We start from the raw sequence: 26,280 nt of genomic DNA, 5'->3' as shown, positions 1-26,280 counted from the left end.
ACCCATTAAAAGGGTTTTTCAAAGAACCCCTTTTAATGGATCCTCGAAGAACCTTTGAAGAACGTTTTGGGGTTAATTTTTTAACTACCCCCCTCCCCTATTATTTTTTGTATTATTAATAATAAGCATAACAATAACACAATATTAAACTCCCAGCAGAGCCGCAAGTCCAACTGGTATATCCTCTGGTATGTTGATGTTAATGTGTTGATGTTCTCCATATCCATAGCCAGAATGATTTTGCAGTGCATGGGGATCGAACAGGTTTCCTGTTATAGGGAGGGAGTGTCTGTGAATCCCAAAAATAGTAATTCTACAGATGTTTAACAAAAGATGCACACAACAGTATTCATACCTTGTTTTTTTGTTATAAATGTGCATGAAAAATAAGTTTATATAATTATTATTTTATATAATGGTGTTCATACACATACCTTGTCCATAATGCAGAGGCCTATGGGATTTTCATTGAAGAGGTACATGTGATCTGCATAACAAACCAATACCAATTGGCATACCTTTGTATGCCTCCTCCTCTGTATACCTGTAGAGACAGACACAAAAATTAGCAGTTCAGTCATCTGCACCCAATACAGCTAGCCTTCAACATATTCTTATAGCCTACATATTCTTACTTCTTTGTTGATTGATATCCCCTGAATTGTGTCCATTTTCTGCTTTAGAAATATTTGCACAAATATGAAAAGATCGATGGTATCATTATAAAACAATACCAATTTAGATCATACAAGGGACAAACTTGAACTTAAATTGAGGAGACCTTTGCATTTTTCATTTAAATGCCTGCACCTGCTGTCCTTTCAAATTCAAATCAAAATGCTTCAGTTCGGCAGTTAGCTTCTTGCTAGAACCCTCACCAACTAAGGAGGTTCCTCGATGAACCCAACCTCCTATGGGGTTCTTGGAAGAATCTATTGGGGGCAATTTTCAGTGCCAAGTACTTTGAGGATCTTAGAAGAAGTTGAACCCCTAATTTTTGGAGTGTACTTTCTGGAGGACAATGACATGCTTACTCATGCTTTTAAATATTGAAAGAGATGGGTGGGGCTAAGGCTTAAGAGGGTGTGAACTATACTTAATGGGCGTAAAGAATGAGGGGTCTCTCGAAAGAGAGAAAATCATTCAAGGCATTTTTCTTCTACCTGTCTCTAAAGTGGGATAACAAGTTTATCAAATGTCAATGAAGCATAACGTTCCCAGGATTCCCCCATCTGCAGTGTATGATATACTATTTGGAAGAGTCTATAAAAAAAAAGAGTACATCTTGAAAACTGTACACAAACTCACCTTCCTGAATTCAGTCACATTACAGCCTTATTCTAAAATGGATGAAATGAAAACAATTCCTCATGAATCTACACACAATACCCATAATGACAAAGCGAAAACTGTTTTTTGAAAATGTTGCTAATTTATTACAAATAAAAAAGATGCATACCTTATTTACATATATTCAGTATTCATCCGTATTCAGACCCTTTGCAATGCTTCTACAACTTGATAGGAATCCACCTGTGCTAAATTAAATTGATTGGACATGATTTGTAAAGGCACGCACCTGTCTATATCCGACAGTTGACAGTGCATGTCAGAACAAAAACCAAGCCATGAGTTTGAAGGAATTGTCCGTAGAGCTCAGAGACAGGATTGTGTCGAGGCACAGATCTGGGGAAGGGTACGCAAAAGTGTCTGCAGCATTGAAGGTTCCCAAGAACACAATGGCCTCCATCATTCTTAAATGGAAGAAGTTAAATCAAGTCAAGGCTCTACCTAGAGCTGGCCACACTGAGCAATTGGGGGAGAAGAGCCTTGTTCAGGGAGGAGACCAACAACCCGATGGTCATTCTGAGAGAGCTCCAGAGTTCCTCTGTGTAGATGTTAGAATCTTCCAGAAGGACAACCATCTCTGAAGCACTCTGCAAATCAGCACTTTATGGTAGAGTGGGCCACTCCTCAGTAAAAGGCACATGACCAGAAACTGTGGATAGATGGTGGCATTCGCGCAAAACTGAAAGCTGTCCCCACATGCTTCAAGATGGCCACCATTGTTCCTGTACCCCAGAAGGCAAAGGTAACTGAACTAAATGACTATCGCCCTGTGGCACTCACTTTTGACACCATGAAGTGCTTTGAGAGGCTAGTCAAGGATCATATCACCTACACATTACCTGTCACCTTAGACCCACTTCAATTTGCTTACCGCCCTAATAGGTCCACAGACGATGCAATCGCCACAACACTGCACACTGCACCATCTGGACAAGAGGAATAACTATGTAAGAATGCTGTTAATTGACTACAGCTCAGCATTCAACACCATAGTACCCTCCAAGCTCATCATTAAGCTAGAGAACCTGGGTCTCAACCCCGCCCCTGTGCAATTTGGTCCTGGACTTCCTCCACAACATCTTCACTTCGCTGATCCTCAACACTGGGGCCCCACAAGGGTGCGTGCTCAGCCCCCTCCTGTACTCCCTGTTCACCCATGACTGCGTGGCCATGCACACCTCCAACTCAATCATCAAGTTTGCAGATGACACAACAGTCGTAGGCTTGATTACCAACAACGACGAGACGGCCTACAGGGAGGAGGTGAGGGCACTCGGAGTGTGGTGTCAGCAAAACAAACTCTCACTCAACGTCAACAAAACAAAGGAGATGATCATGGACTTTTGGAAACAGCAGAGGGAGCACCCTCCTATCCACACGACGGGACAGCAGTGGAGAAGGTGGAACATTTTAAGTTCCTCGGCATACACATCACGGACAAACTGAAATGGTCCACCCACACAGACAGTGTGGTGAAGAAGGCGCAACAGCACCTCTTCAACCTCAGGAGGCTGAAGAAATTTGGTTTGTCACCCAAAACCCTCACAAACTTTTACAGATGCACAATTGAGAGCATCCTGTCGGGCTGCATCACCGCCTGGTACGGCAACTGCACCGCCTGGTACGGCAACTGCACCGCCCACATCCGCAAGGCTCTCAAGAGGCTGCCTTCATACAGACTTGAAATCATTGGCCACTTTAATAAATGGATCACTAGACACTTTAATAAGGCCACTTTAATAATGTTTACATATCTTGCATTACTCATCTAATGTACAGTATATGCTGTATTTTATACCATCTATTGAATCTAGCCTATGCTGCTCTGTCTTTCCTCATCCATATATGTATATGTATATATTCTTATTCCATTCCTTTACTTAGATTTGTGTGTATTAGGTAGTAGCTGTTGTGGAACTGTTTGATTACATGTTAGATATTGCTACACTGTCGGAACTAGAAGCACAAGCATTTCGCTACACTCGCATTAACAGGACTCTCAGACCTTGAGAAAATAGATTCTCTGATGTAATAAAACCAATATTTAACTCTTTAGCCTGAATGCCAAGCATCATGTCAGGAGGAAACCTGGCAACTTTCCTACGGTGAAGAATGGTGGTGGCAGCATCATCCTGTAGGAATGTTTTTCAGCATCAGGGACTGGGAGACTAGTCAGGATCAAGGGAAAGATGAACGGAGCAAAGTACTGAGAGATGCTTGATGATAACCTGCTCCAGAGCACTCAGGACCTCAGACTGGGGCAAAGGTTCACCTTCCAACAGGACATCGACCCTAAGCACACAGCCAAGACATCACAGGAGTGACTTCGGGACAAGTCTCTGGAATGTCCTTGAGTGGCACAGCCAGACTTAAACCCGATTGAACATCTCTGGAGAGACCAGAAAATAGCTGTACAGCAACAACCCCATCTAACCTGACAGAGCTTGAGAGGATCTGCAAAGAAGAATGGAATAAACTCCCCAAATATGCCAAGCTTGTAGCGTCATACCCAAGAAGACTCGAGGCTGTAATCGCTGCCAAAGGTGCTTCAACAAAGTACTGAGTAAAGGCTCTGAATGCTTATGTAAATGTGATATTTCAGTAGATTCAGTAGAAGAATGGAATACATTTTAGAATAAGGCTGTAAAGTAACAAAATTTGGAAAAAGTCAAAGGGTCTGAATACTTTCTGAATGCACTAAAATATAAATAAAAAAGGAGGGGGAACAGCAGGAGGAAAGAGAGGAAGGACAAGTGTGTCCCAAATAGTACCCTTTTGGCTATACAGTATAGGGCACTACTTTTGACCAGATATCTATGGGCCCTGGAAGTGCACTATATATGGAATACGGTGCAATTCAGGACGCAGACAAAATTTTGATGAGTTCCCAGACATGAATATGTTGAGGAGATTTGGTGGCTGAATTAAAATGTCAGAGCAAGCTAAGCTGTTGTTCATGCAGACAGAAACAGGCCACATCAGGAGAAATAGTGGAGTGGAGTGGAGATTGATAGGAGAGGAGATGATTGAAGAAAAGAAGAACTGAAAATATCATGTCATGTTTCTACAGCATGTTAGAGAGCTCTGATCTCCTCGGAGTTAGTCAGAACAGACATAGGACACACAGGTCACACTCAGCCTGATTACATTTCTATGAAATTATCATTATTTCTGTAAATGGCATAGGAAATTGGGGACAACACAAATATCTTAAATCAAACATCTATAGAGTAATTTTTGAAAAATATGTAAATGGTCAGGATGTTGTTGTGTCACAATTAGATTATTTGTCTTCAGATCATTTGCAATCAGTCACTAGCACAGAGTGGCATGAACTATTGAAGTTTCTTTGTTTGTCCCAAGAGGAGTCCAATAATTGAAATGTACATATTCATTGCAAATCCTTTGTATTGTGATTGAGTGCTATTGTGAACTGACTTCGTCCCCTTTGTTTCTCATTACTCTACAGCTCCACTCAGACGGGGACCGGGGTGACGGTAGCATACGATATGTCCTGACCGGTGATGGAGCCGGTAGTCTGTTCATCATCGATGAGAACTCTGGGGATATCCATGCCACTAAGAGATTGGACCGGGAGGAGAAGGCCTACTACACGCTCCGGGCCAAGGCCGTCAACAGAATCACTAACACCTCTCTAGAGGGAGAGTCAGAGTTTATCATCAAGATCCATGACATTAACGACAACGAGCCTAAGTTTACCAAGGACCCCTACTTCACAGAGGTACCTGAGATGTCCCCACTGGGTACGTATGAACACCTACACCCTAAGCCTTAATCCACACACATACCTGAGATGTCCCCACTGAATATGTATGATCACCTACACCCTTACCCCTACTTCACTCACGTACCAGAGATGTAACCTCTTGGTACGTATGACAGAAGTAGGCTACAGAGAACAGCCCTACATCCATCTCACTCACTTCTTACCACAGACACCTAGCAGGGCAGAAGTGGTTGAAATGTTTCTGGTTGTCAAGTCATAACCATGTCATCCAGTTTTGCCCTGTGTGTAACTGTAACTCATAGCCTGACCGACCATTGTTCATCAGTTCCACAGTTAAACTGATAGCCTGGACATCATTATAAAAGAGGGGGATCTCATGCAGTCAGTGGTGATAATATATGCTATACTTGTATCTGCAATGGATAGCAGGATTGGAAGGCTTATGTGTGAGACAAGCTAAAGTTGTTACAAACAAATGCCCATCCTGTTGGATCAATGAGGGCTTTATCAATCATAATAATGAGAGGAACTATTGTCTACGTCCCAAATAGCACCCTATTCCCTATGTAGTGCACTACATTTGAGCAGGGCTCATAGAGAATCGGTTGCCATTTGGGGTGAATAAAGTGAGTCGTTAAATGCGAATGATTACAGTCCATTAGCTGTTTTATTACAGCCAAACAAACTAAGTGAAGCGGCCCAATGATGCTGATTTATATTATATACTTGAGCTAAACTTTTGAATACTCTGTTCAGTTATCAATTACAACACATTAAAAACTCTGTTTTTGCCTGGTGTATGTCAATAATGTAGTTGTAATTCAAGACGAGTAATCATGCAGTTCAGATATTAGGTATTCTTGGGTATGTGAAGTATACACGTAACACTAAATAGTGACATTGTTCACATAACACCGACAGGTGACAAACTGTCAGCCCGTTTACACGCTCTGAGTAAGAAAAGCAGTTGCCCATAGCCAGAGGTGAGGTGTGCCTTGAAAGAGGGCCTGTTCTGGACCGGCCTTTATAGTGCAATCGACTGGACACTTTGTCCTGTGAAATACTGAGCATTCCCTCTTCAGAAGCAAAGTGATATCATCAAAGACATTAGCTTGCACTTTATTTATTCAATAAGAGGTTAAAGAGAAAAGTGACTTCAGATGTTTGTGCAGCAATGTAAAGCGCCCACTAGTTTCACCCGTGCAGACCTCACATTGACACTGAATTAGACGTTTCAGTTGGTCACGATTCCAATGCCAATTGCACAATTCTATATTTATGTTCATTGCCATTAAATAGTTCTACTCAATTAATTCTTCTTATGCATTTAATGAGTCGACACTGGGCCCCTCTAGGCATCGCTGGGAGGTACTATTTGACGAACACTTCTCCCCTTTGTTCCGTTGGAATATCATTCTCCGCCTCTTTGATAAGGAAAATGGATCACAGCCGTTGCATTGGATCAGATATATGGCTGTCAGACACTCGAGATACACTAATAGGTTTTTAGAGGCTTGCAAACAGCAGAGCTGCTATACTGGCTGCTGGAACTGCTGCGTACGGTGCCTGTGAGATTTGTATAGAGAATAGGAAATTATATGTATAGAGGGCATAGAATAGTATGCATTTTGGGGGGGGGGGGGGGTCATTTGTGACGCCACCAAAGACTTCAGTTCAGTCCAGTTCACTTTATTGGAAGTTGTCTTGAATCTTGTGTTATTGAGTGTTCCCCAACGCCCTCTGACTCCATTCCATGTGTATAACTTTGCTCACCAAGTTACCCTCTTTTTTTTCTTCTCCTCCTTCTTTCCTTCCCCAGGCACGGTGGTGATGCAGGTGACCGCTACAGACGCTGATGACCCTACATATGGTAACAGTGCCAGGGTGGTCTACAGCATCCTGCAAGGACAGCCATACTTCTCTGTGGAGCCCAACACAGGTCAGTGTTTACAGACCCTGTCTTTTTTATTTTCTGTAGACAGAAAAGAGAGGTAGGGTCAGTTACAATGCAAATACAGAGTTCTATAATATTTACCCTCTACAGTCTATCTGTACTCAAGGGAGCAATGTTCCCACAAAGTGAACAGGGAAGAATACACAAGGTGCCATTAACCTGCCTCAATTAACCTGCCTCAAATTCAACTAACACCTGAATGAAACCCAAATTCATACTGCGAGTGAACCAGGATATGAACAGTGCACTACCCCGTCACTACCACGTCTGGAGACTGTGTGTGTGTGTGTGCGTGTGCGTTCACCGCGGCTATTAACTCCCGTGTCAGACTGAAGAGACATGACAGAAAAGAAGGACAGAATCTCCGCCAACCGCCGCTTTTCTATCCCACTGCTCCGTCACCACTGCTATATTTAATCATTTGTAATGTGTGCTTTGGAATGGATCCCAAATGTGTTCTTTGCTTAAACAAAAGGGAAATGGCGACCCCCAAAAAAATATTTGCCGTTTTAATCTCAGGATTAACAGTAATATGGTTTATGCCAGATGTGCCATGTAAACAACAGCGAGAGAGGGAGTGGGAAAGATAAAAAGATCGAAAGAAGAGAGAGAGAGAGATAATAGACAGAGAGTGAGAGTAAGAAAGAATAGAGGGAGAACTAGAGAGAGAGAGAAGAAAGATAAAGAGAGAGAAAGATAGTGTAGAGAGATGTATTCAGAGTGTATTGGTGTATACATACAGTACACACACACATACTGTATATCTATGTATTGTTCCCCCTCAGAACTACTTGAATGGACTAGCGTGTTTTTCAGTTGCTAGCTGTCCTTCAGCGAGTGAGATACACACACACACACACACTCCTCTGTGTCTCCCTCCCCCCCTGCTGCCACATCCTAAGTGATGAAAGAGCAGGATGAGAGTGTTATACCCCTGCGTTCACCGTGCGTTTCACCAACGCTGCTCAGAACTAGGTTTGAATGATGTGCACCATCAACCCTCACATCCCCTATTGTTTGATATTCAATTAATTTCCTCTTTGGAAAAAGTGTTAGTGCTATAAATATCTATATCGAACAGAAGTATCTAATCTTGCATCACTTTCACCGTCTGTCCTGACTGTCTGTCCTTCACATTCAGGTGTGATCAAGACAGCCCTGCCTAACATGGACAGGGAGACCAAGGAGAACTATGTGGTTGTGATCCAGGCTAAAGACATGGCTGGCCAGATGGGTGGTTTATCAGGGACCACCACAGTCAGCATTACCCTCTCTGATGTCAATGACAACCCACCACGCTTCCCAAAGAGTGAGTATAGTGCACACAAACAGACAGATGTGTGTACGCACACGCACACACACACACACACACACACACACACACACACACACACACACACACACACACACACACACACACACACACACACACACACACACACACACACACACACACACACACACACACACACACACACACACACACAAACACACACACACGTGCACCCAATCTCACATACACACAGTGAATATAAAACTAATTTCACTATACAGGCTTGTGCCAACCAGGCAGCCTCCATCTGGTGGCAATTTCAAAATGAATGTGGATTATTGCAGAAAGTATTACTGTGCTGCTGTGGCGTGTGTCTGTGTGTGTATGTGTGCGTGTGTGTGTGTGTGTGGCAGCGCCGCTCTCTTGAAGGCTTGGCATAATTACATGTAGAGCCATATGAGAGAGTGAAGGGTCCTGCACAGTGCATCAGATCAGCCTGCTAATCCCTATTAAATGAAAAGAGTACACTGTGGGTTTTATCTTCTTCGCTCTCTGTTTATCTCTAACTCTATCACTTTCATTCTCTTTCTCTCTGTCATCCTCTGTCTCTTGCTCTTGCTCTCTCTAACGCTCTCAATGTCACTGTGTGTGGCTCCGCTACTGTCCTTTGTTTCTCGTTTTTTTCTCCTTCCTCATCCTCGCTTTCACTGTTTCTTTTGCCAATCATCTTTTTCTCATACACTCCTCTCCCACTTTCCTTCAATCTCCTCTCACACACTGTCTCCTGTCCCTCTCTTTCCCTTGCTTTCTCCCTTTCTGGTGCATTGCAATTGCAAAGGCAGCTGCATCAGATTGACAGATTACTGGTGTCATTTTGTTTCCCCTCAATAACAGCAGTGTGTGTGTGTGCTTCTGTGTCTCTGTGTTTACCTCTGTGTGTGTGCGTGTGTGTGTGTGGGCGTGTTACACTTGGTTATAATCAACGCATACAAGCCAAACAGCTCTTCACGTGACAAAACTCACACAAACTTAGAAACACTGACTCCATTTATCACCCTCTACAACAGGGAGACAAACACTGTCACTGCACCTCACCTCAATGGACAGAACAAGAAGGGAGGGATGGAAGGGGTAGAGATGGCTAGAAAGGAAGAGAAGATGAGATGGGGAGGAATACATGGAGGGAGGGATGAAGAGAGGGGGCAGGTAGAAAGAGAAGGACAGAGTGAGGGAAAGTGGATATTGTAATGGGACACCCAGTGTCAGGCAGCGATATAATTGTTGTATATTATACCTCTCGACCCAATACTGAATACTTGTTAGCCTGGGAAACGTCTCCATAGTGGGAGGTGTGTGTGTGTGTGTGTGTGTGTGTGTGTGTGTGTGTGTGTGTGTGTGTGTGTGTGTGTGTGTGTGTGTGTGTGTGTGTGTGTGTGTGTGTGTGTGTGTGTGTGTGTGTGTGTGTGTGTGTGTGTGTGTGTGTGTGTGTGTGTGTGTGTGGTTTTACTATCCTTGTGGAGACCATACATCCTCACAAGGATAGTTATGGTTAGGGTTAAGGAAAATAGGATTTTGAATGGGAATTAATTGTTTGTTCCCTACAACGATAGTAAAACAAACATGTCTGAATCTGTGTGTGTGCCCATACCTTTGTGTGTGTGCGTGTGTGTGTACACTTGCGTGCGTGCATGCAAGATGTGTGTGTGTGGGACCTGCCGACTCAGGCGTTGCCAGAATGATGTCAGCATGTTTTATGAGGGTGTCAGTGGTGTTTGTATATGCAGCCCGTGTGTATGTCAGGTCCATCCCTCTGCAGACCAGACCAGCTATTTATTTAAGCATATGAGATACAGTGGGGTGCTCAGGCTGACAGACAGGGACGCATCAATTTATCTGGCTCAAACCAGGAAATCATCTGGTGAAAATAACTAGCTATGTATGGGCCATTGTATTCAGAGTTGAATAAATGATGCAAGATTGATTGATCTTGGCTTTTAAGATGTACAGTATTTAAAAGTATGAGTTTAGGGGTTGATCCAGGTGCTACAGATGGAGAAAAAACAACAACAACGAATGTGTGTATGTCTTTCCTCCAGGTCTGTATGAGTTCAAAGCTCCCGAGTCGACAGAACCGGGCTCGACGGTGGCCGTGCTGCGAGCTACGGACGCTGACATCGGCAGGAACGCTGAGATGACCTACCGAATCACCAGCAGCGACGGCCCCGCCATGTTCGACATCTCAACCAATAGGAGCACACAGGATGGCGTCATCACCCTCAGGAAGGTCAGTGAATGGCTGGATTCCAAATCTACCACTACCCTTTGTCCCTAGTCCCTATTCCTTCGCCCCTAATCCCTAGGTCATTCCTTCAGTATGGCTGGATTCCAAATCACTCCTAGTCCCTCGTTCATGGGGCATTCGACCCTACTCCCTAGGTGTTATCACACTCAGAAAGTTCAGTATGGCTGGATTCGAAATTTAACCGTAACCCCTATAAACACTAGATCAAGGTTTCCCAAGCTCGGTCCTCGGGACCCCAAGGGGTGCACGTTTTGGTTTTTGTCCTAGCACTACACAGCTGATTCAAATAATCAACTAATCCTCAAGCTTTGATAACTTGACTCAGGTGTGTAGTGTTCGGGCAAAAACCAAAACGTGCACCCCTTGGAGCAAGTTTGGGAAACACTGCGCTAGACTGTGCTACTGTCCACACTTGTTCAAAATGTTTGGATTCCAAATCAACCCCTAACCAGTACTCCCTAGGAACCCTAGAAGTATCTGGAAGATTTAAGTGATATGGTAACTGCTTCACCTTGCCTTTTGAAAGGGTGGATTTTGCCACATTGCTATCCAGTCATGTCAGATTGTACATTCACATGCTCAGATAGGATGTATTCTTAGTCACGGTTTCTGAGTGCAGATCAGATTGATGCTAGGTATTTATTTCACCAGAACCAGTCAGTAGTCCTCTGGGTGCTCTGAGCTATAGTCTGTGTTGATGTATTAAACAGAATCAGATTGTTGCTTTATCAAGCGCCCCCTTATCCTCTAGTGTGGCTTTAAATCGATCACGCCACTTCCACCAGGTCATCATTGAGTGGAGGGAGATGTAATTGCCTTCTGCTGATGCTACCGTTGTAATGATATTGGAGGGATCTAGGCTCACTCTCTCTCGCTCTGTGTGTATGTGCGGGCGTGTGCATGTGCGTGTGTACAGGGTCTGGTCTACAACCGAGCCTACTTTAATTAAATGGCTCATCTAGGTAAAAGGGCATGCCATTTCTCCTGTACCACTAGTACTGTCACCAAACAACACATGCTCATGTTGACATCATTAAACCCCTGTCTTGAGGAAAATCCAAGCAGGACAAAAATAAATCAATGATTTATTGAGTATGAAGGGTCATATCAAATGTCTGTATTTGTTTGATATCAAGTTCGGTACAGGCAGACAGTGGCCAGTTGAAAGCTCATTGGCATTGAAAAACCTGCGCTGATGCAAGTGCACACACACACACACACACACACACACACACACACACACACACACACACACACACACACACACACACACACACACACACACACACACACACACACACACACACACACACACACACACACCTCTCTGGTTAAATGACTGCATTTGATTTGGCAGTTGCTCCCTCACAGCTAAAGGCACACGTCAGATGTGTTCTTTCCAGAGAGCGTTGGTGTGATGACACTCTTAAAGATGAAGCACAGAGCCAGAGGTTTCATCCCATGGCTAGAGTTTCCATAGCATATACCAGTTATTCCCATGAAGGGAATAATAATAATAATACTACATGGTATTTATATAATGGACCCAAAGTCGCTTAGAAGCAAACAAGTGCACACTTCAGGAGAAAGGAGAGATTAATGGGATTCACACAAATGGAAAGAAGAGGAGAAAGCCCAACTCTCCCGATACACCCTCGGAGAGTGAGGTCACTGCCAGGGGCTGCCATTATCAAATCAAATCAAATTCTATGCGCCGCCACATGCGCCGAATACAACAGGTGTAGACCTTACAGTGAAATGCTTACTTACGAGCCCCTAACCAACAATGCAGTAAAAAAAAAAAAAAACATGAGTAAGAATAAGGAATAAAAGTAATACAAGTAATTAAAGAGCAGCAGTAAAATAACAATAGTGAGACGATACACAGGGGGGTACTGGTACAGAGTCAATGTGCGGGGGCATCGGTTAGTTGAAGTAATATGTACATGTAGGTAGAGTTATTACAGTGACTATGCATAGATGATAACAACAGAGAGTAGCAGCGGTGTAAAAGAGGGAGAGGGGGGGTGTTCAGGGTTAGATGTTCAGGAGTCTTATGGCTTGGGGGTTGAAGCCGTTTAGAAGCCTCTTGGACCTAGACTTGGTGCAATTAGGGTTAAGTGCCTTGCTCAAGGGCACATCAACAGATCTTTCACCTTGTCGGCTTGGGGATTTGAACTAGTGTAATGTAATATAGAAATCGCCAATAGCTGGATGAGTCACCATTTAGTTTGGTGGAAATGATCCAACGATTATGTAGGTTGGTGGAAATCCCCATCGACTGAGGATGAGGGGTCTCCATTACGTATGTTGAATAATAATAAACTACATTTATCAATCTGACTCCATTATTATGTGAATGCTATAGGCCCATACCCGTATCCAGTGGGTATAGCCAAGGTTGCGAGCCTTGCGTCACCACTCAGAATACTATAAGATACACATGTCTAGGTTTACTGTTGTGCAATTATAAAGAGGCTGAGGAACAAGGAGCTAATATCTGGCAATTACTGTCCTAGCATTAAATTATTGAGTTAACCTCAGCTCAGAGATGCATAGTTAGAGACCAAGCGTACTGCATATGCTATGTGTATAGTGTAATTAACAACTATCAATAGCCCTATTAAATTATAGGCATATAGTCAATCAAATAATTACTCTGTAAAACGAGGAATGCATTTACTCAATTCAACTAATAGAATGTATTCCGAAATAATTGACACTCAAACAATTACAGTGCACATGAAATACATACATTACAAAGTAACAAAGGGTAATTACTATCCCCAATAGGCTAAGACTTAACGTGGTTACACGTGTCTTCTGCTCAGAATCATCTCTAAGAGAAAAACTGTGTGTTTGATACACACAGGAGCTTGAATTTAAATGACTTAACACTTTGCGAGTGAAAACGAAAACAGGAAAACACACCCAGATTCTAATCTAACCAACTCAATTTGAATGTTATGACCAGACAATAGGAATGTGCCTGACAACCAGTCAACACAACATACAATTTCAATCCAGTCACTTTAAAAATACATCAATCAGAAAAAATATAATGCAATAAGACATATCGAAATGTGCAGCTCTTTATAAGCTCTTGAAACAAACCAACCACAACAATTTAATTCGCACAGTAACATTCATTTAGTCGATTCAAGTTTCATCAGTCTTCACACCTCTCCTGGTGACAGTGACCCTAGGATTTCCATGAGAACTTCTCATCCTGGAGATTGTGACAGCAAAGGTGTGACTCGCTCCTGTGAGATGCAAATATACAGCCATCACTCCGGACAATGCCATATTGAATCAACTCACCAGGCTGGTTTCAGCAAGTCACCAGTCGCGAGTATATTACCTTCTCATGTTCTTCTACTAGACTAGCAACATTTCGGTTACTGGCCCAACGCTCTAGACACCAGAAAACAGCCAGACAGAAAAAGAGGGAGTCGTTGAGCTACACTGAATTAATTCAATTGTTGATATTGTGTGTTTCTTCGACGAGGATTGTGTTGCAAATCACAGGATTTGTCTGTGTTAGAGGGGAAGTGAATTAAAAATGTGTCAACTGACGAGGGACAGAGCGGTTGAGTCACACTGAATCAATTCAATTGTTGATAGAGTGCGCGTTGCTTGGTGTGTCTGTGTGTGTCTGTGCGTGCGTGTGTGTGTTGCTTAGACGAGGAGGGTGTTGCATGTCACCGGATTTGTCTGTGTGAAAAAGGAAAGTAAGTGGAATAGAAATGTGTCATCTGGCGATTTGAGTGTGTGTGAGTTGTTAACCCTCTCTTCTCCGCTCTCCCTCTGTCTCCTCAGTCTCTGGACTTTGAGAGGAAGCGGTCCTACACTCTAAGGATCCAGGTGGAGAACTCCAACCCTGACCCTCGGTTCCTGCGCTATGCGGCGACCACGGACGGGGCGACGGTCAAACTGATCGTGGAGGATGTGGACGAGCCGCCCGTGTTCGACCGGGTCGGCTATGTCATGGAGGTCAAAGAAGACGTGGCAGTAGGCACGATCATCGGATCGGTCAGCGCCACAGATCCAGACAGTAGCCGCAGTCCCGTCAGGTACTACGCACGCACACAAACACACACATTGGGGAGGGGAGAGGACAGACACACGCACACACACACATACACACTTATCTGTTGTTATTAATCAACGGAGGAGCCCAGCCGACTGAATTATTGAGAATATTAGAAAGGCAATTAGCACCCCAACAGCAACAGATTTAACAAGCTTAGACTTACTGTCAGAAACGAGAGGGGCAAATAGTGTGTCTGTATGTGTGTGTTTGTCTGTGAGTGTGTAGGGCGCATTTAGATAGATAGATGCTAACACGGTTGGTTGTTCAGAAAAAAGGAGTAAAAATAGTGGTTGTGAAAGGGGAGAGCGGAAGAGGGTGGATATGGAAGAGAGGGAAGATTGGGGTAGGGGGTGCGATGGTACACGATACCTGAGCGACTGATCGCCCTGGTTCATGCTCTCCCCCGGAGGTATGCTTCCCTCCTTCGCTCCCCTTCCCTCTTCTCCCTGTCAACATCTGCAACTAAATGGCACTCTATGGGCCCTGATCAAAAGTAGTGCACTATATAGGAAATAGGGTGAATTTGGGACACAGCCGACGTCTCATCCTCCATTAATCAAACTGATGTATAACAGTCATTCTTAGGAAGTGGAGAAACACAACACGACTGGATTATATGTATGTGTGTGTGTGTGTGTGTGTGTGTGTGTGTGTGTGTGTGTGTGTGTGTGTGTGTGTGTGTGTGTGTGTGTGTGTGTGTGTGTGTGTGTGTGTGTGTGTGTGTGTGTGTGTGTGTGTGTGTGTGTGTGTGTGTTAGTGTGTGGTGTGTGTGTGTGTGCGCGCGCATGCCTTTGTGTGTCCATGATAGCACAGATAAACATTTTTGAAGTCATTCTATTTTTAGCCGAACGACCAATCCACAACTGTCAGTCATCCAAATTGCTTTCAAATTGGATGATATTTGTAGCAGTAGGATGTATTGTTGTAATAATGCGGCACTGGATTCCTCTATAAAGAATGCAAGGACATGTATACTTGTTTGTTTTGTGCAGATACAGGTACTCGATAGAACAGCGCACAGACAAAGACAGGGTGCATAATATTCCTGCGAACGTGAAGAAGCTTATACACTGCCTCACAGCCTACAGTGCATTGGGTTTATGTGAAAACAAAGTGAGGAAGCTTATACTTGTTTGCTATGTGCAGGTACTCTATTGACCGGCGTACAGACATGGACAGGGTGCTCAACGTGCACCCAGGTAACGGCTCAGTGTTCATGCTGAGGACTCTGGACAGAGAGGACATCGCCTGGCACAATGTCTCTGTTATTGCCACTGAGTTCAGTAAGTACCATGTTTTGTTATTTCACCTTTATTTAACCAGGTAGGCCAGTTGAGAAGTTCTCATTTACAACTGTGACCTGGCCAAGATAAAGCAAAGCAGTGCAACAAAAACAACAACACAGAGTTACACATAAACCAGTGTACAGTCAATAACACAAAATAAAATAAAAATAGAAAAATCTATGTACAGTGTTTGCAAATGTAGAAGAGTAGGGAGGTAGGCAATAAATATTCCATAGAGGGGAAAATAATTACAATTTAGCATTAATACTGGAGTGATAGATGTGCAGATGATGATGTGCAAGTAGAGATACTGAGGTGCAAAAGAGCAAGAGGGTAAGTAATAATATGGGGATGAAGTAGTCGGGTGTGCTATTTACAGATTGGCTGTGTACAGGTACAGTGATCCGGAAGCTGCTCTGACAGCTGATGAATAAAGTTAGAGAGGGGGATATAAGACTCCAGCTTCAGAGATTTTTGCAATTCGTTCCAGTCATTGGCAGCAGAGAACTGGAAGGGAAGGCGGCCAAAGGAGGTGTTGGCTTTGGGGGTAACCATTGCAATATACCTGCTGGAGCGCATGCTACGGGTGGGTGTTGCTATGGTGACCAGTGAGCTGAGATAAGGCGGGGCTTTCCCTAGCAAAGACTTATAGATGACCTGGAGCCAGTGGGTTTGGCGACGGATATTTAGTGAGGGCCAGCCAACTTCGGCCCGCACCGGAGCCGCCACCGACGCTAGATGCCCACCCCTAAGGACCCTCCCCTATAGAGTCAGGTTTTGCGGCCCGGAGTCCGCACCTTTGGGGGGGGGGGGGTACTGTCACGCCCTGACCATAGAGAGACGTTTTATTCTCTATTTTGGTTAGGTCGGGGTGTGACTAGGGTGGGTAATCTAAGTTGTTTTATTTCTATGTTGGCATGGTATGGTTCTCAATCAGAGGCATCTGTTTAGCGTTGTCTCTGCTTGGGGATCATATTTAGGCAGCCATTTCCCCACTGTTTTTTGTGGGATCTTGTTTATGTGTAGTTGCCTGTGAGCACTCCATAGCTTCACGTATCGTTTGCTTTTTTAATTGTTTTTGTGCGTTTCACGTCAATAAATTATGTGGAACCCATATCACGCTGCGCTTTGGTCCGAATGTTCTTACGACGATCGTGATACATACAGGTCGCAGTGGTGGGTAGTATATGGGGCATTGGTGATAAAAATGGATGGCACTGTGATAGACTACATCCAGTTTGCTGAGTCGAGTGTTGGGGGCTATTTTGTAAATGACATCGCCGAAGTCAAGAATCGGTAGGATAGTCAGTTTTACGAGGGTATGTTTGGCGGAGGAGGCTTTGTTGTGAAATAGGAAGCCGATTCTAGACTTAATTTTGGAATGGAGATGCTTAATATGAGTCTGGAAGGAGAGTCTAACCAGACACCTAGGTATTTGTAGTTGTCCACATATTCTAGGTCCGAACCGTCCAGAGTAGTGATGCTAGTCGGGCGGGCGGGTGCGGGCAGCAAACGGTTGAAGAGCATGCACTTAGGTTTACTAGCATTTAAAAGCAGTTGGAGGCCACGGAATGAGTGTTGTATGGCGTTGAAGCTTGTTTGGAGGTTTGTTAGCACAGTGTCCAAAGAAGGGCCAGATGTTTACAGAATGATGTCGTCTGTGTAGAGGCGGATCAGAGAATCACCAGCAGCAAGAGTGACATCATTGATATACACAGAGAAAAGAGTCGGCCCGAGAATTGAACCCTGTGGCACCCCCATAGAGACTGCCAGAGTTCCAGACAAAAGGCCCTCCGATTTGACACACTGAACTCTATCTGAGAAGTAGTTGGTGAACCAGGCGAGGAAGTCATTTGAGAAGCCAAAGCTATTGAGTCTGCCGATAAGAATGCAGTGATTGACAGAGTCGAAAGCCTTGGCCTTGTTGATCATTGATGTACGTGTGTGCTTGTGTGTGTTTGCGTGCATGTGTGTGTGTGTGGTGAATTACTACAGTACTTTCTAGTTACATGTACAGTAGTATGAGCAGTTGAGTTAGCATCATTGTATCAACAAGACAAAGCAGATCTACTTCCATAGCCCCCAAATCCAATATGGACCTTGAATCCAGTTCCACATAATACTTTTTTTTCTTCATTCTTCCTCTTTAATCATGGACTGATTCAGACCTGGGACACCAGATCAGGTACAACAACATACCAGCATTACTCCGGACCTCATAGGGCAGTGCTTGCTTTGCGTTTGTTCATCTCCCCCTACTGGGTGCGAGCCACTGTCGTAGTGTAAGATTTGAATAGCCCTGTTCACAGTATTTTCCACTGTGAGCAGGGGTATTCAGATCTTACACTACGCGATCCTGACTACTGCTGGTTTTCTATTCTACCGGATAATTTATTGCACCCACTTGCCGTCGCCGGTCTAAATCAGTCCCTGATTAGAGGGTAAGAATGAAAAAAAGCAGTGGAACTGACTTCAAAGTCTAGATTTGAATTTGAGGGACCTACACCAAAGTGCTTGCTGAGACAAAGAACAGTATCATAATTGTATCAAAGGCAGTTATTGTCTTTTACTTGGTGTTGTTATTAAATGTCATGTCCCTTTGTTACACAGACAACCCACGGCTGATGAGTCGTGTACCAGTCTATGTTAGAGTACTGGACGTTAATGACAACGCTCCTACGTTCGCCACTTACTACGAGACATTTGTCTGTGAAAACGCCAAGGCTAACCAGGTAATGGAAAACAATGTACTATTATTTTAAACCCCTACAGCAGGTCTTCTTTGCCACCTAAGGTCCCCAACTGATCTAACCTTTATCAGTTTATAACCCTCGTCAGTTAACACATTCGTCTTGTTCCTCGAGATAAAGTAGGTTATCTGTGCTTGATCATATCTGTCATGCCTTTTTCAGAGGATTCAGACAGTAAGTGCTGCAGACGCTGACGAGCCTATTGGTGGACACAGGTTCTTCTTTAGTCTAGCGCACGAGGCTTCTGTGAAAGCCAACTTCACCGTCAGAGACAATAAAGGTATGTGCCCTTCCTCCTATAGAACAACAGTTGACACACATTTAATTGTCAGTGTCTTTTATTTGGTGTATTCATAACATGCTGTATGTATTCCACAGCTGCAATGATCACAATTTGTAAATCACACCCAGTCGTATATACTTAAGCACACTCAAATATAATATTTAAGGCCGTACATTTGAGACAAGATAAATTGAAAGAAAACAAGCCTCTTAAAAAACTGTGAAACGTTCCTCCTCCTAACTTGTATAGTAGCTAACTCTAACGCGTTTCTCTCCAACAGACAACACGGCAGGTATCCTGACCAGACGGAACAGCTACAGCCGGCTACAGAGGAGTACCTATCTGGTTCCCGTGGTGATCTCAGACAGCGACTTCCCCATGCAGAGTAGCACCAACACCCTGACGGTGCACGTTTGTACCTGCGACCGCGAGGGGAACATGCAACTGTGTAACCAGGAAGCTCTGGTCCTCACCGCAGGCCTCAGCACTGGAGCCCTCATGGCCATCATCTTCTGTGTCCTCATACTGCTCAGTGAGTACTGTGCAATTCAGTTAAAAAAAAAAGAAGCTTTATTGGCCATGAATCTTTTTAAATGACACAGAAAATGTTATTTGGCATGTGGCTTACATTGAGCATATTTAAGGCATCAATCACATCAACACACATAAATTCTAAGTTTCACATCCACATCACACGTCCTATGTGGCAGCGCAAGCCTTTCTCAGCCCACCAAAGTACATTAGTGAGCGTATCATATATCCACACCATCAATGGTTCCCAACAGACAAAAGCTATCCTTCAGAAAATAGGAGGAATCCAGGAAGGAAAAATATAAAAAGTTGCTCAGCCTTTTTTTGTCTTGTTTCTGAAGTGATCATGATCAATGCATCCCTCAGTATCGAAGCACACTCCTCTCCTTTCCTTTGCTCACCTCTCCCTTCCTCGCCTCTCCTCTCCCATCTCATACTCAAGTTCTTCTCTCTCTTTCCCTCTCTTTTTGTTGTCTATAGTGATCGTGGTGCTGTTCGCTGCCCTGAGGAGGCAGCAGAGGAAGAAGGAGCCTCTGATCATCTCCAAAGAGGATGTGAGAGACAACGTCGTCAGCTACAACGATGAAGGGGGTGGAGAGGAGGACACCCAGGCCTTTGATATCGGCACGCTGCGCAACCCAGAGGCCACAGAGGAGAGCAAACAGCGCAGGGACATGAAGCCCGAGACCCTGCACCCTCCCGTCCGTCGGACTGTGATCCTTCCCCTGGCCCACAGGGACAACGCGGACGTCAGGAACTTCATAGACCAAAGGCTTCAGGAAAACGACCAGGACCCCACCGCACCGCCCTACGACTCCCTGGCCACCTACGCCTACGAAGGGAGCGGCTCGGTTGCTGAGTCCCTTAGCTCCCTGGGCTCCATGACCACAGAGGGAGACCAGGACTATAACTACCTGAGTGAGTGGGGACCCAGGTTTAAGAAACTAGCTGACTTGTACGGGGGAGAGGACAGTGACAGCTGCAGGGATTCCTAATGAGAGAGAAGGAGCTCGTAAGAGGGGAGCTAAAGGAAAACGTACAACAAACAAACACTCGCACACTAGCTAAAGTGAACTTAACTCCTGGTACTTTGTGAATGTGGCAAACAATAGAACAAAACAAAGACGACACAAACGGACACGAGGCAGTATTTTACCGTCGTTGATCACCGTTGATGTTTGACCTCTCTGGAGGACTAGGAGGAAGAAGCTAAGCTATCCTGTCAGTATTAGTGGTCTTTCTCTTTCTCTGCTAGGCATCATGGGACTCCTGAGGAAAAGACTTGTTGTACTTTACTCTGTACACCAGGCCCACATACACAGTATCTCTATATACAAACAAACTTCTACTCTTTTCTTTTTCAAAAGCTTCCTGCAAAGGAGGGAGTAACAGCAAGCGCTTTTGTGGTGGACTTGATAGACAGACAACGCCTATTAATTTTTCAGTGTTTCTGGGACAAAAAAAGCTGCATTTTGTGAGTTCTATCGTAGCTTGTGTGTGCGTATCTGTAAATCGATACAATACAGTGTACAGTTATGTTTTGTTTTGTTTTCAGGCTTCTAGCGTCCCATCCACCCCCTTATAGCAATGACTCTGTATGTCACAATGCTCTTTTGAGGTCACACAAGCCTTGCTGAGAGGCTGAATGCCTTATCTCTATGGGTACACTCAAACTGTCCGCCAGTCACCCACTATGGCATAATTGACTTGAATGGGGACAACCGCTCTACTCATTCTATTTCTATGGGTTGGACATCACAAAACACATCTTTCTGACTGTCAATACCTGATCCACATCTCCTTATAGTTTTGCATATATTCTGCCTCACAAATGGCACACTATTCCATGGTGCGTTACATTTGTACTAAGGTACATAAGTCTTTGGTCAACAGTAGTGCACTATCTAGGGAATAGGGTGCCATTTTTGACAAACACATACAGTCATGACCGAAATTATTGGCACCCTTGATGAAGATGAGAAAAACGACTGAGCTGTATTTTATGCAAATTTTTTTGATTATACTAATACAATTGCTCAGAGAAAGAGATTTTGTTTAACAAGTAATACATTGTTTTCTCCCAAAAATAGTGGTCAAAATTATTGCTTAGTACTCAGGTACCCTCCACTTGTGAGGATAACAGCACTTAGCCTTTTGCTAAAATGTTTTATGAGATTGGAGTACACATTGGGAGGGATCTTAGACCATTCCTCCGTACCGAATCTTTACATACAGATTTGTTTTTAATTATTGTTATAAAAAATATTTCTATGAGCAATTGTATTAGTTTAAAATAATATAATTGTCAAATGAATTTATCGTACAATATAGCTCAGTATTTTTTGCTCATTTTTATCAAATAAAGGTAAAATTAAAAAAAATCAAGGATGCCAATAAACAACAATCAAGGATGCCAATCATTTTGATCATGACTATATTCTCTGTGGGGGTAGCTGAAACACCTGGACCAAAAAGCTCCTCTGAGCGCTGTATGTATCTGAAGAACTAATGTCAATAATGCTTCACGTTTAAGGTACCCTCTTTAAAAAGTGTTACTGTAATACCTGTCAAAACATCCTTGTTGACCGGCTGAAGAAGTGGGTGAGAAACTCTGGCGTTGACCTCGACTGGTCCAGGTCATATTTATGTGGCAGACGTTTATCCGTGAGCATGGGTGGTTCAGTAATGTCCCCAGCAGCTATTCACTATTGTGTCCCTCAGGGGTCAAATCTGGGCCACATCCTTTTTTTACCTGTCCCCTTAGTGACATCATCCACAATCATAACATTCCGTTTCACTGCTAGGCGGATGACATACAGCTTTATTTACCAATCAGACCCAGTGACCAAGCTAGCATAGCTACCCTTCACAAGGGTCTTGCTGACATCAAATGTTGGATGTCTGAACATTTTCTCCAGCTCAATGATACAAAATCAGAGGATGTTTTATTTGGCCCCCATCCAGATTGTAAATAACCTTGGTCATTTGTCCACCAATGTAAAGCCTACGGCCAGTAACCTTGTCTTCTTTGTCCTCGAGCTGCATGTAAAAACGGCAGTCCAGTCCTGCTTTTATCATCTAAGACAAATAGCTATAGTCAAGTCTTATTTCAGTCACTGATCTGGAGAAAGTTATACATGCTTTTTATTCATGCCTAGATTACTGTTACTCTTTGTATGCACGGCTCAGTCAGAAATCACTCCATTGTCTACAGTTAGTTCAAAATGCTGCAGCTCTTCTTTTAACAGGCACCAGAAAATGTTACCATATCACACCTATTTTAGCTTCTCTACACAGGCTACCAGTCACTTTTAGAATATATTTTAAAATAAAATAAAATCACATGTAAGGCTAGGCTTGGTTTAGCCCCATCCATATAGCAGATATTTTATCTCCCTATGAGCCAGGATGCAGCCTGAGATCCTCTGGCAGGGCACTGCTGACAATTCCAAAGTCTAGGTTGAAAACGAAAGAAGAGCAGGTATTTGCCATTAGGGCCCCTGGACTTTGGAATGGTCTGCCAGAGGATATCAGGCTTGCCGATTCAGTGCCTCTTTTTAAATCCCTGCTGAAGACACACTTTTATAAAGATACATTGAAATCATACATTAAAGGTATGATTTTAATTTGCTATCATTTGTCATTTTCCTTTCGGTCTTTGTTAGTACTTTTTATTTTATTATTTTATGAAGTGAAGCACTTTTTACTTGTGTTAAAATGCGCTATACAAATAAAGTAGTTATTATTATGTATTCTTATTGGAAGATTGTCTATAGACATGAAAGCATAGAGGGTTACAGTAGCAGTGTGTTGCTTAGTATAAACGAAACATGCAGTTCCCATTAAACATGAATTACTTACTTAGCGTTTTACTCTGTATGCTTCTCTGTATTTTAAAACAGTTTCCTTTTCATTCAAATGTAAGTAATTGATTGATGGTTGACTATATATTTGTGACGTGCACACTGACAAAAAGGGCATTCTCAGGCTTGACATATTGGGACTATGTGGGGGAAAACGCTGCCTACTAAGGGAAATATGATATTTCAGTTGTGAGGAAGAGGGTCGACATTCCCTTGGGATTGTCCTTGACATAAGAGGTAAAGGTCAATACAATATTAGGATCATGAAATGGTTTGACACTTACGTATGAAATGGTCATGAAATGGTTTGCCATCATAAAATGGTTTGGCATATATGTAGTAAGAAAATATAGCAATTCATATGAAGCAAAGCAACCCCAAATTGTCCAAGGCCACAAAAGACAAATTAAACAGTAGTAGCATTGCGATATTGCCTCCAAGCATTATTTTTCTATGATTTATGAACAAACAGCTTTGATATCGTTTAGCTGATAAGAGGAATTTATGAGGGAGCACTCGGAGGGCAGCGGCACATCAAGAGAAAAAAAGTACAGAAAGGCCCTTTATTCTCGATAGTCCACTAATTTCGCCCAGGGCCCTGTTCAAAAGTAGTGTACTATATAGGGAGAAGGCTGCCATTTGGGATTCAGCCTAGCTAAAAACAAGCAGTGGCCGCTCTCTACTAAAGGCCAACCTGAGGACGGATTACATTTATCAGACATTTCAAACTAATAACACAACTGACGTAATTGCCACGATGATGATATTTTTCTCTCTGTCTGCAGCATTTACTCTGTCTGCAGCATCTCTCTGTCTGCAGCATTTACTCTGTCTGCAGCATCTCTCTGTCTGCAGCATTTCACACAAATCGGACTTGATAATTTATTTTTCCCCAAAAAAATCCAAGTGCCCATGGATGTAAAAAATCTTATAATTTGATGAAAATGGTGTGGTAGCTTAGACAGTCCTCTAAGACAAGAACACACTTGTTAAAAATGTATACTACTATAATATGTTCAATATTATAATAAGAAACTGTGTAAAAAAAAAAATGTTTTAAAAGACCATTGAGCACCCACTGTGTAAGTGACTGTTTGAGATTGTGGGAAATGTGGCATTTATTTGGGTTTCTAAACTCTTCACACTGAAAAACAACTGTTATTCTTCTACTGCCCTGAGGGTTTTGACATCTAGTTTATGTCAGAAGGAGAAATGACAGCAGAAGACTGCATTATTGTTTTCCTTCTTTAAAGGGGCAATCTGGGATTGGTGCATCCATTGTCTCTCTTTAACACAGGGTGTCAGCAGGATCATTTCACTATAAATACATGTTTGTGCATTAACACCATGCACAGTTAAGGACACAAATTAAACAAAGAGTACATCAAGCATCGTGTAACAACACAAGCCAATGCTATTGGGGGTTTCTAGAGAAGAGTTAGCTGCCAGATATGGCTAGCCTGCAGTAAATTCTGGACCAGGGTGTTAGTGCGACCTGCTAACGCTGATGCTTCCATTCACACCCTGGACCAGAGCTAGCCTACAGTATACAGTACTGATGTCCTCTTTCTAAAGATATGTTAATGTAGACAGTTGGCTAGCCTTAAGGTTGCCTCTATATTATGTTGCTGACTATGTTATTGAGCAGTCTATTGCTATGTCCCAATTCTCCACCCTTCTCCTAAATGGTGCACTTGCACACTACCAATCATGGATTGGAGACCGCAGGAGTGGTAGAGATACTCTTAATGATCGGCTATGAAAAGCCAACTGACATTTACTCCTAAAGGTGCTGACTTGCTGCACCCTCGACAACTACTATGATTATTATTATTTGACCATGCTGGTCATTTATGAACATTTGAACATCTTGGCCATGTTCTGTTATAATCTCCACCCGGCACAGCCAGAAGAGGACTGGCCACCCCTCATAGCCTGGTTCCTCTCTAGGTTTCTTCCTAGGTTTTGGCCTTTCTAGGGAGTTTTTCCTAGCCACCGTGCTTCTACACCTGCATTGCTTGCTATTTGGGGTTTTAGGCTGGGTTTCTGTACAGCACTTTGAGATATCAGCTGATGTTAGAAGGGCTATATAAATGCATTTGATTTGATTTGATTTGATTGACAAGAATAGGAATGTTAAATCCATGCGAGAAGGTAGCATCCTGTCCAGGGGCTGTACTTGTACATCAAGCTGCCTCACACTACAGAAACAGGGGCTAGGCTCCTGCCCCATGCGCCGTTCTGGCTCGGACAAGGCTTACTTACTATGCGAGAAAGTATGCAAGTGCACACTTCAGGAGAAGGATGGAGAATAGGGATGCAGACATTGTTTTCTATGTGGATTAATACTATGAGAGGTTATAGTATGTGACGTTGTTAAAAGGGGCCCTGTCATGACCCGATGCCCATTAATTCATCTTTCTGCTTTGTACAACATGAATTTCTACTGGATATTTACATGATCCAACAATTAAATTTATTCAAAATCATGCATTCATCCTTACTGTTTCTATGCATAGACATCAGTGTTTCAGAATCAGATAAGCTTTGCTGTCCCAACAGAGGGCAATTTAACAGACATAGGAAGTGAGAAAGTTGGGGACTACTTGACAGCCAGACTGGCAAAAAACTAAAACTTACCATAACCAAACCCTAAACACTGGCCAAATTTCTACCAATTTGGAAATAAAAAATCAGTCTGCACATTAGCCATATTCCCTTAGTTTTTGCCTAGGATGACATCAGACTAGCTCGAAGGTACTGTAGCTTAAGTTCTTATGATGTATGTTGAAATTCAAGACAAAGTGTTTAATAGCATGGATCCTGTGGCTACTGAACTGAAGCAAT

General features: G+C 43.2%; 1 protein-coding gene across 1 annotated transcript in view; it reads left to right on the top strand.

Moving 5' to 3' along the window:
- LOC139532046 (cadherin-6-like) overlaps positions 1-25,922 on the top strand; it is a 111,241-nt gene extending 85,319 nt beyond the window's left edge. Inside the window, exons 3-12 of the mRNA XM_071329158.1 lie at positions 4,820-5,114; positions 6,918-7,037; positions 8,194-8,361; positions 10,422-10,609; positions 14,447-14,700; positions 15,867-16,003; positions 18,617-18,738; positions 18,919-19,036; positions 19,320-19,571; positions 20,051-25,922. Coding sequence (XP_071185259.1) covers positions 4,820-5,114; positions 6,918-7,037; positions 8,194-8,361; positions 10,422-10,609; positions 14,447-14,700; positions 15,867-16,003; positions 18,617-18,738; positions 18,919-19,036; positions 19,320-19,571; positions 20,051-20,565 — 2,169 coding nt within the window. The 3' untranslated portion in view covers positions 20,566-25,922. The remainder of the gene's footprint in view (positions 1-4,819; positions 5,115-6,917; positions 7,038-8,193; positions 8,362-10,421; positions 10,610-14,446; positions 14,701-15,866; positions 16,004-18,616; positions 18,739-18,918; positions 19,037-19,319; positions 19,572-20,050) is intronic.
- The last annotated feature ends 358 nt before the right edge of the window (positions 25,923-26,280 follow it).

Source organism: Salvelinus alpinus, chromosome 10 (genome assembly GCF_045679555.1).
Source record: "Salvelinus alpinus chromosome 10, SLU_Salpinus.1, whole genome shotgun sequence".
In the NCBI taxonomy this organism is placed as follows: domain Eukaryota; kingdom Metazoa; phylum Chordata; class Actinopteri; order Salmoniformes; family Salmonidae; genus Salvelinus; species Salvelinus alpinus.
This window is presented reverse-complemented; position numbering and strand designations above follow the sequence as displayed.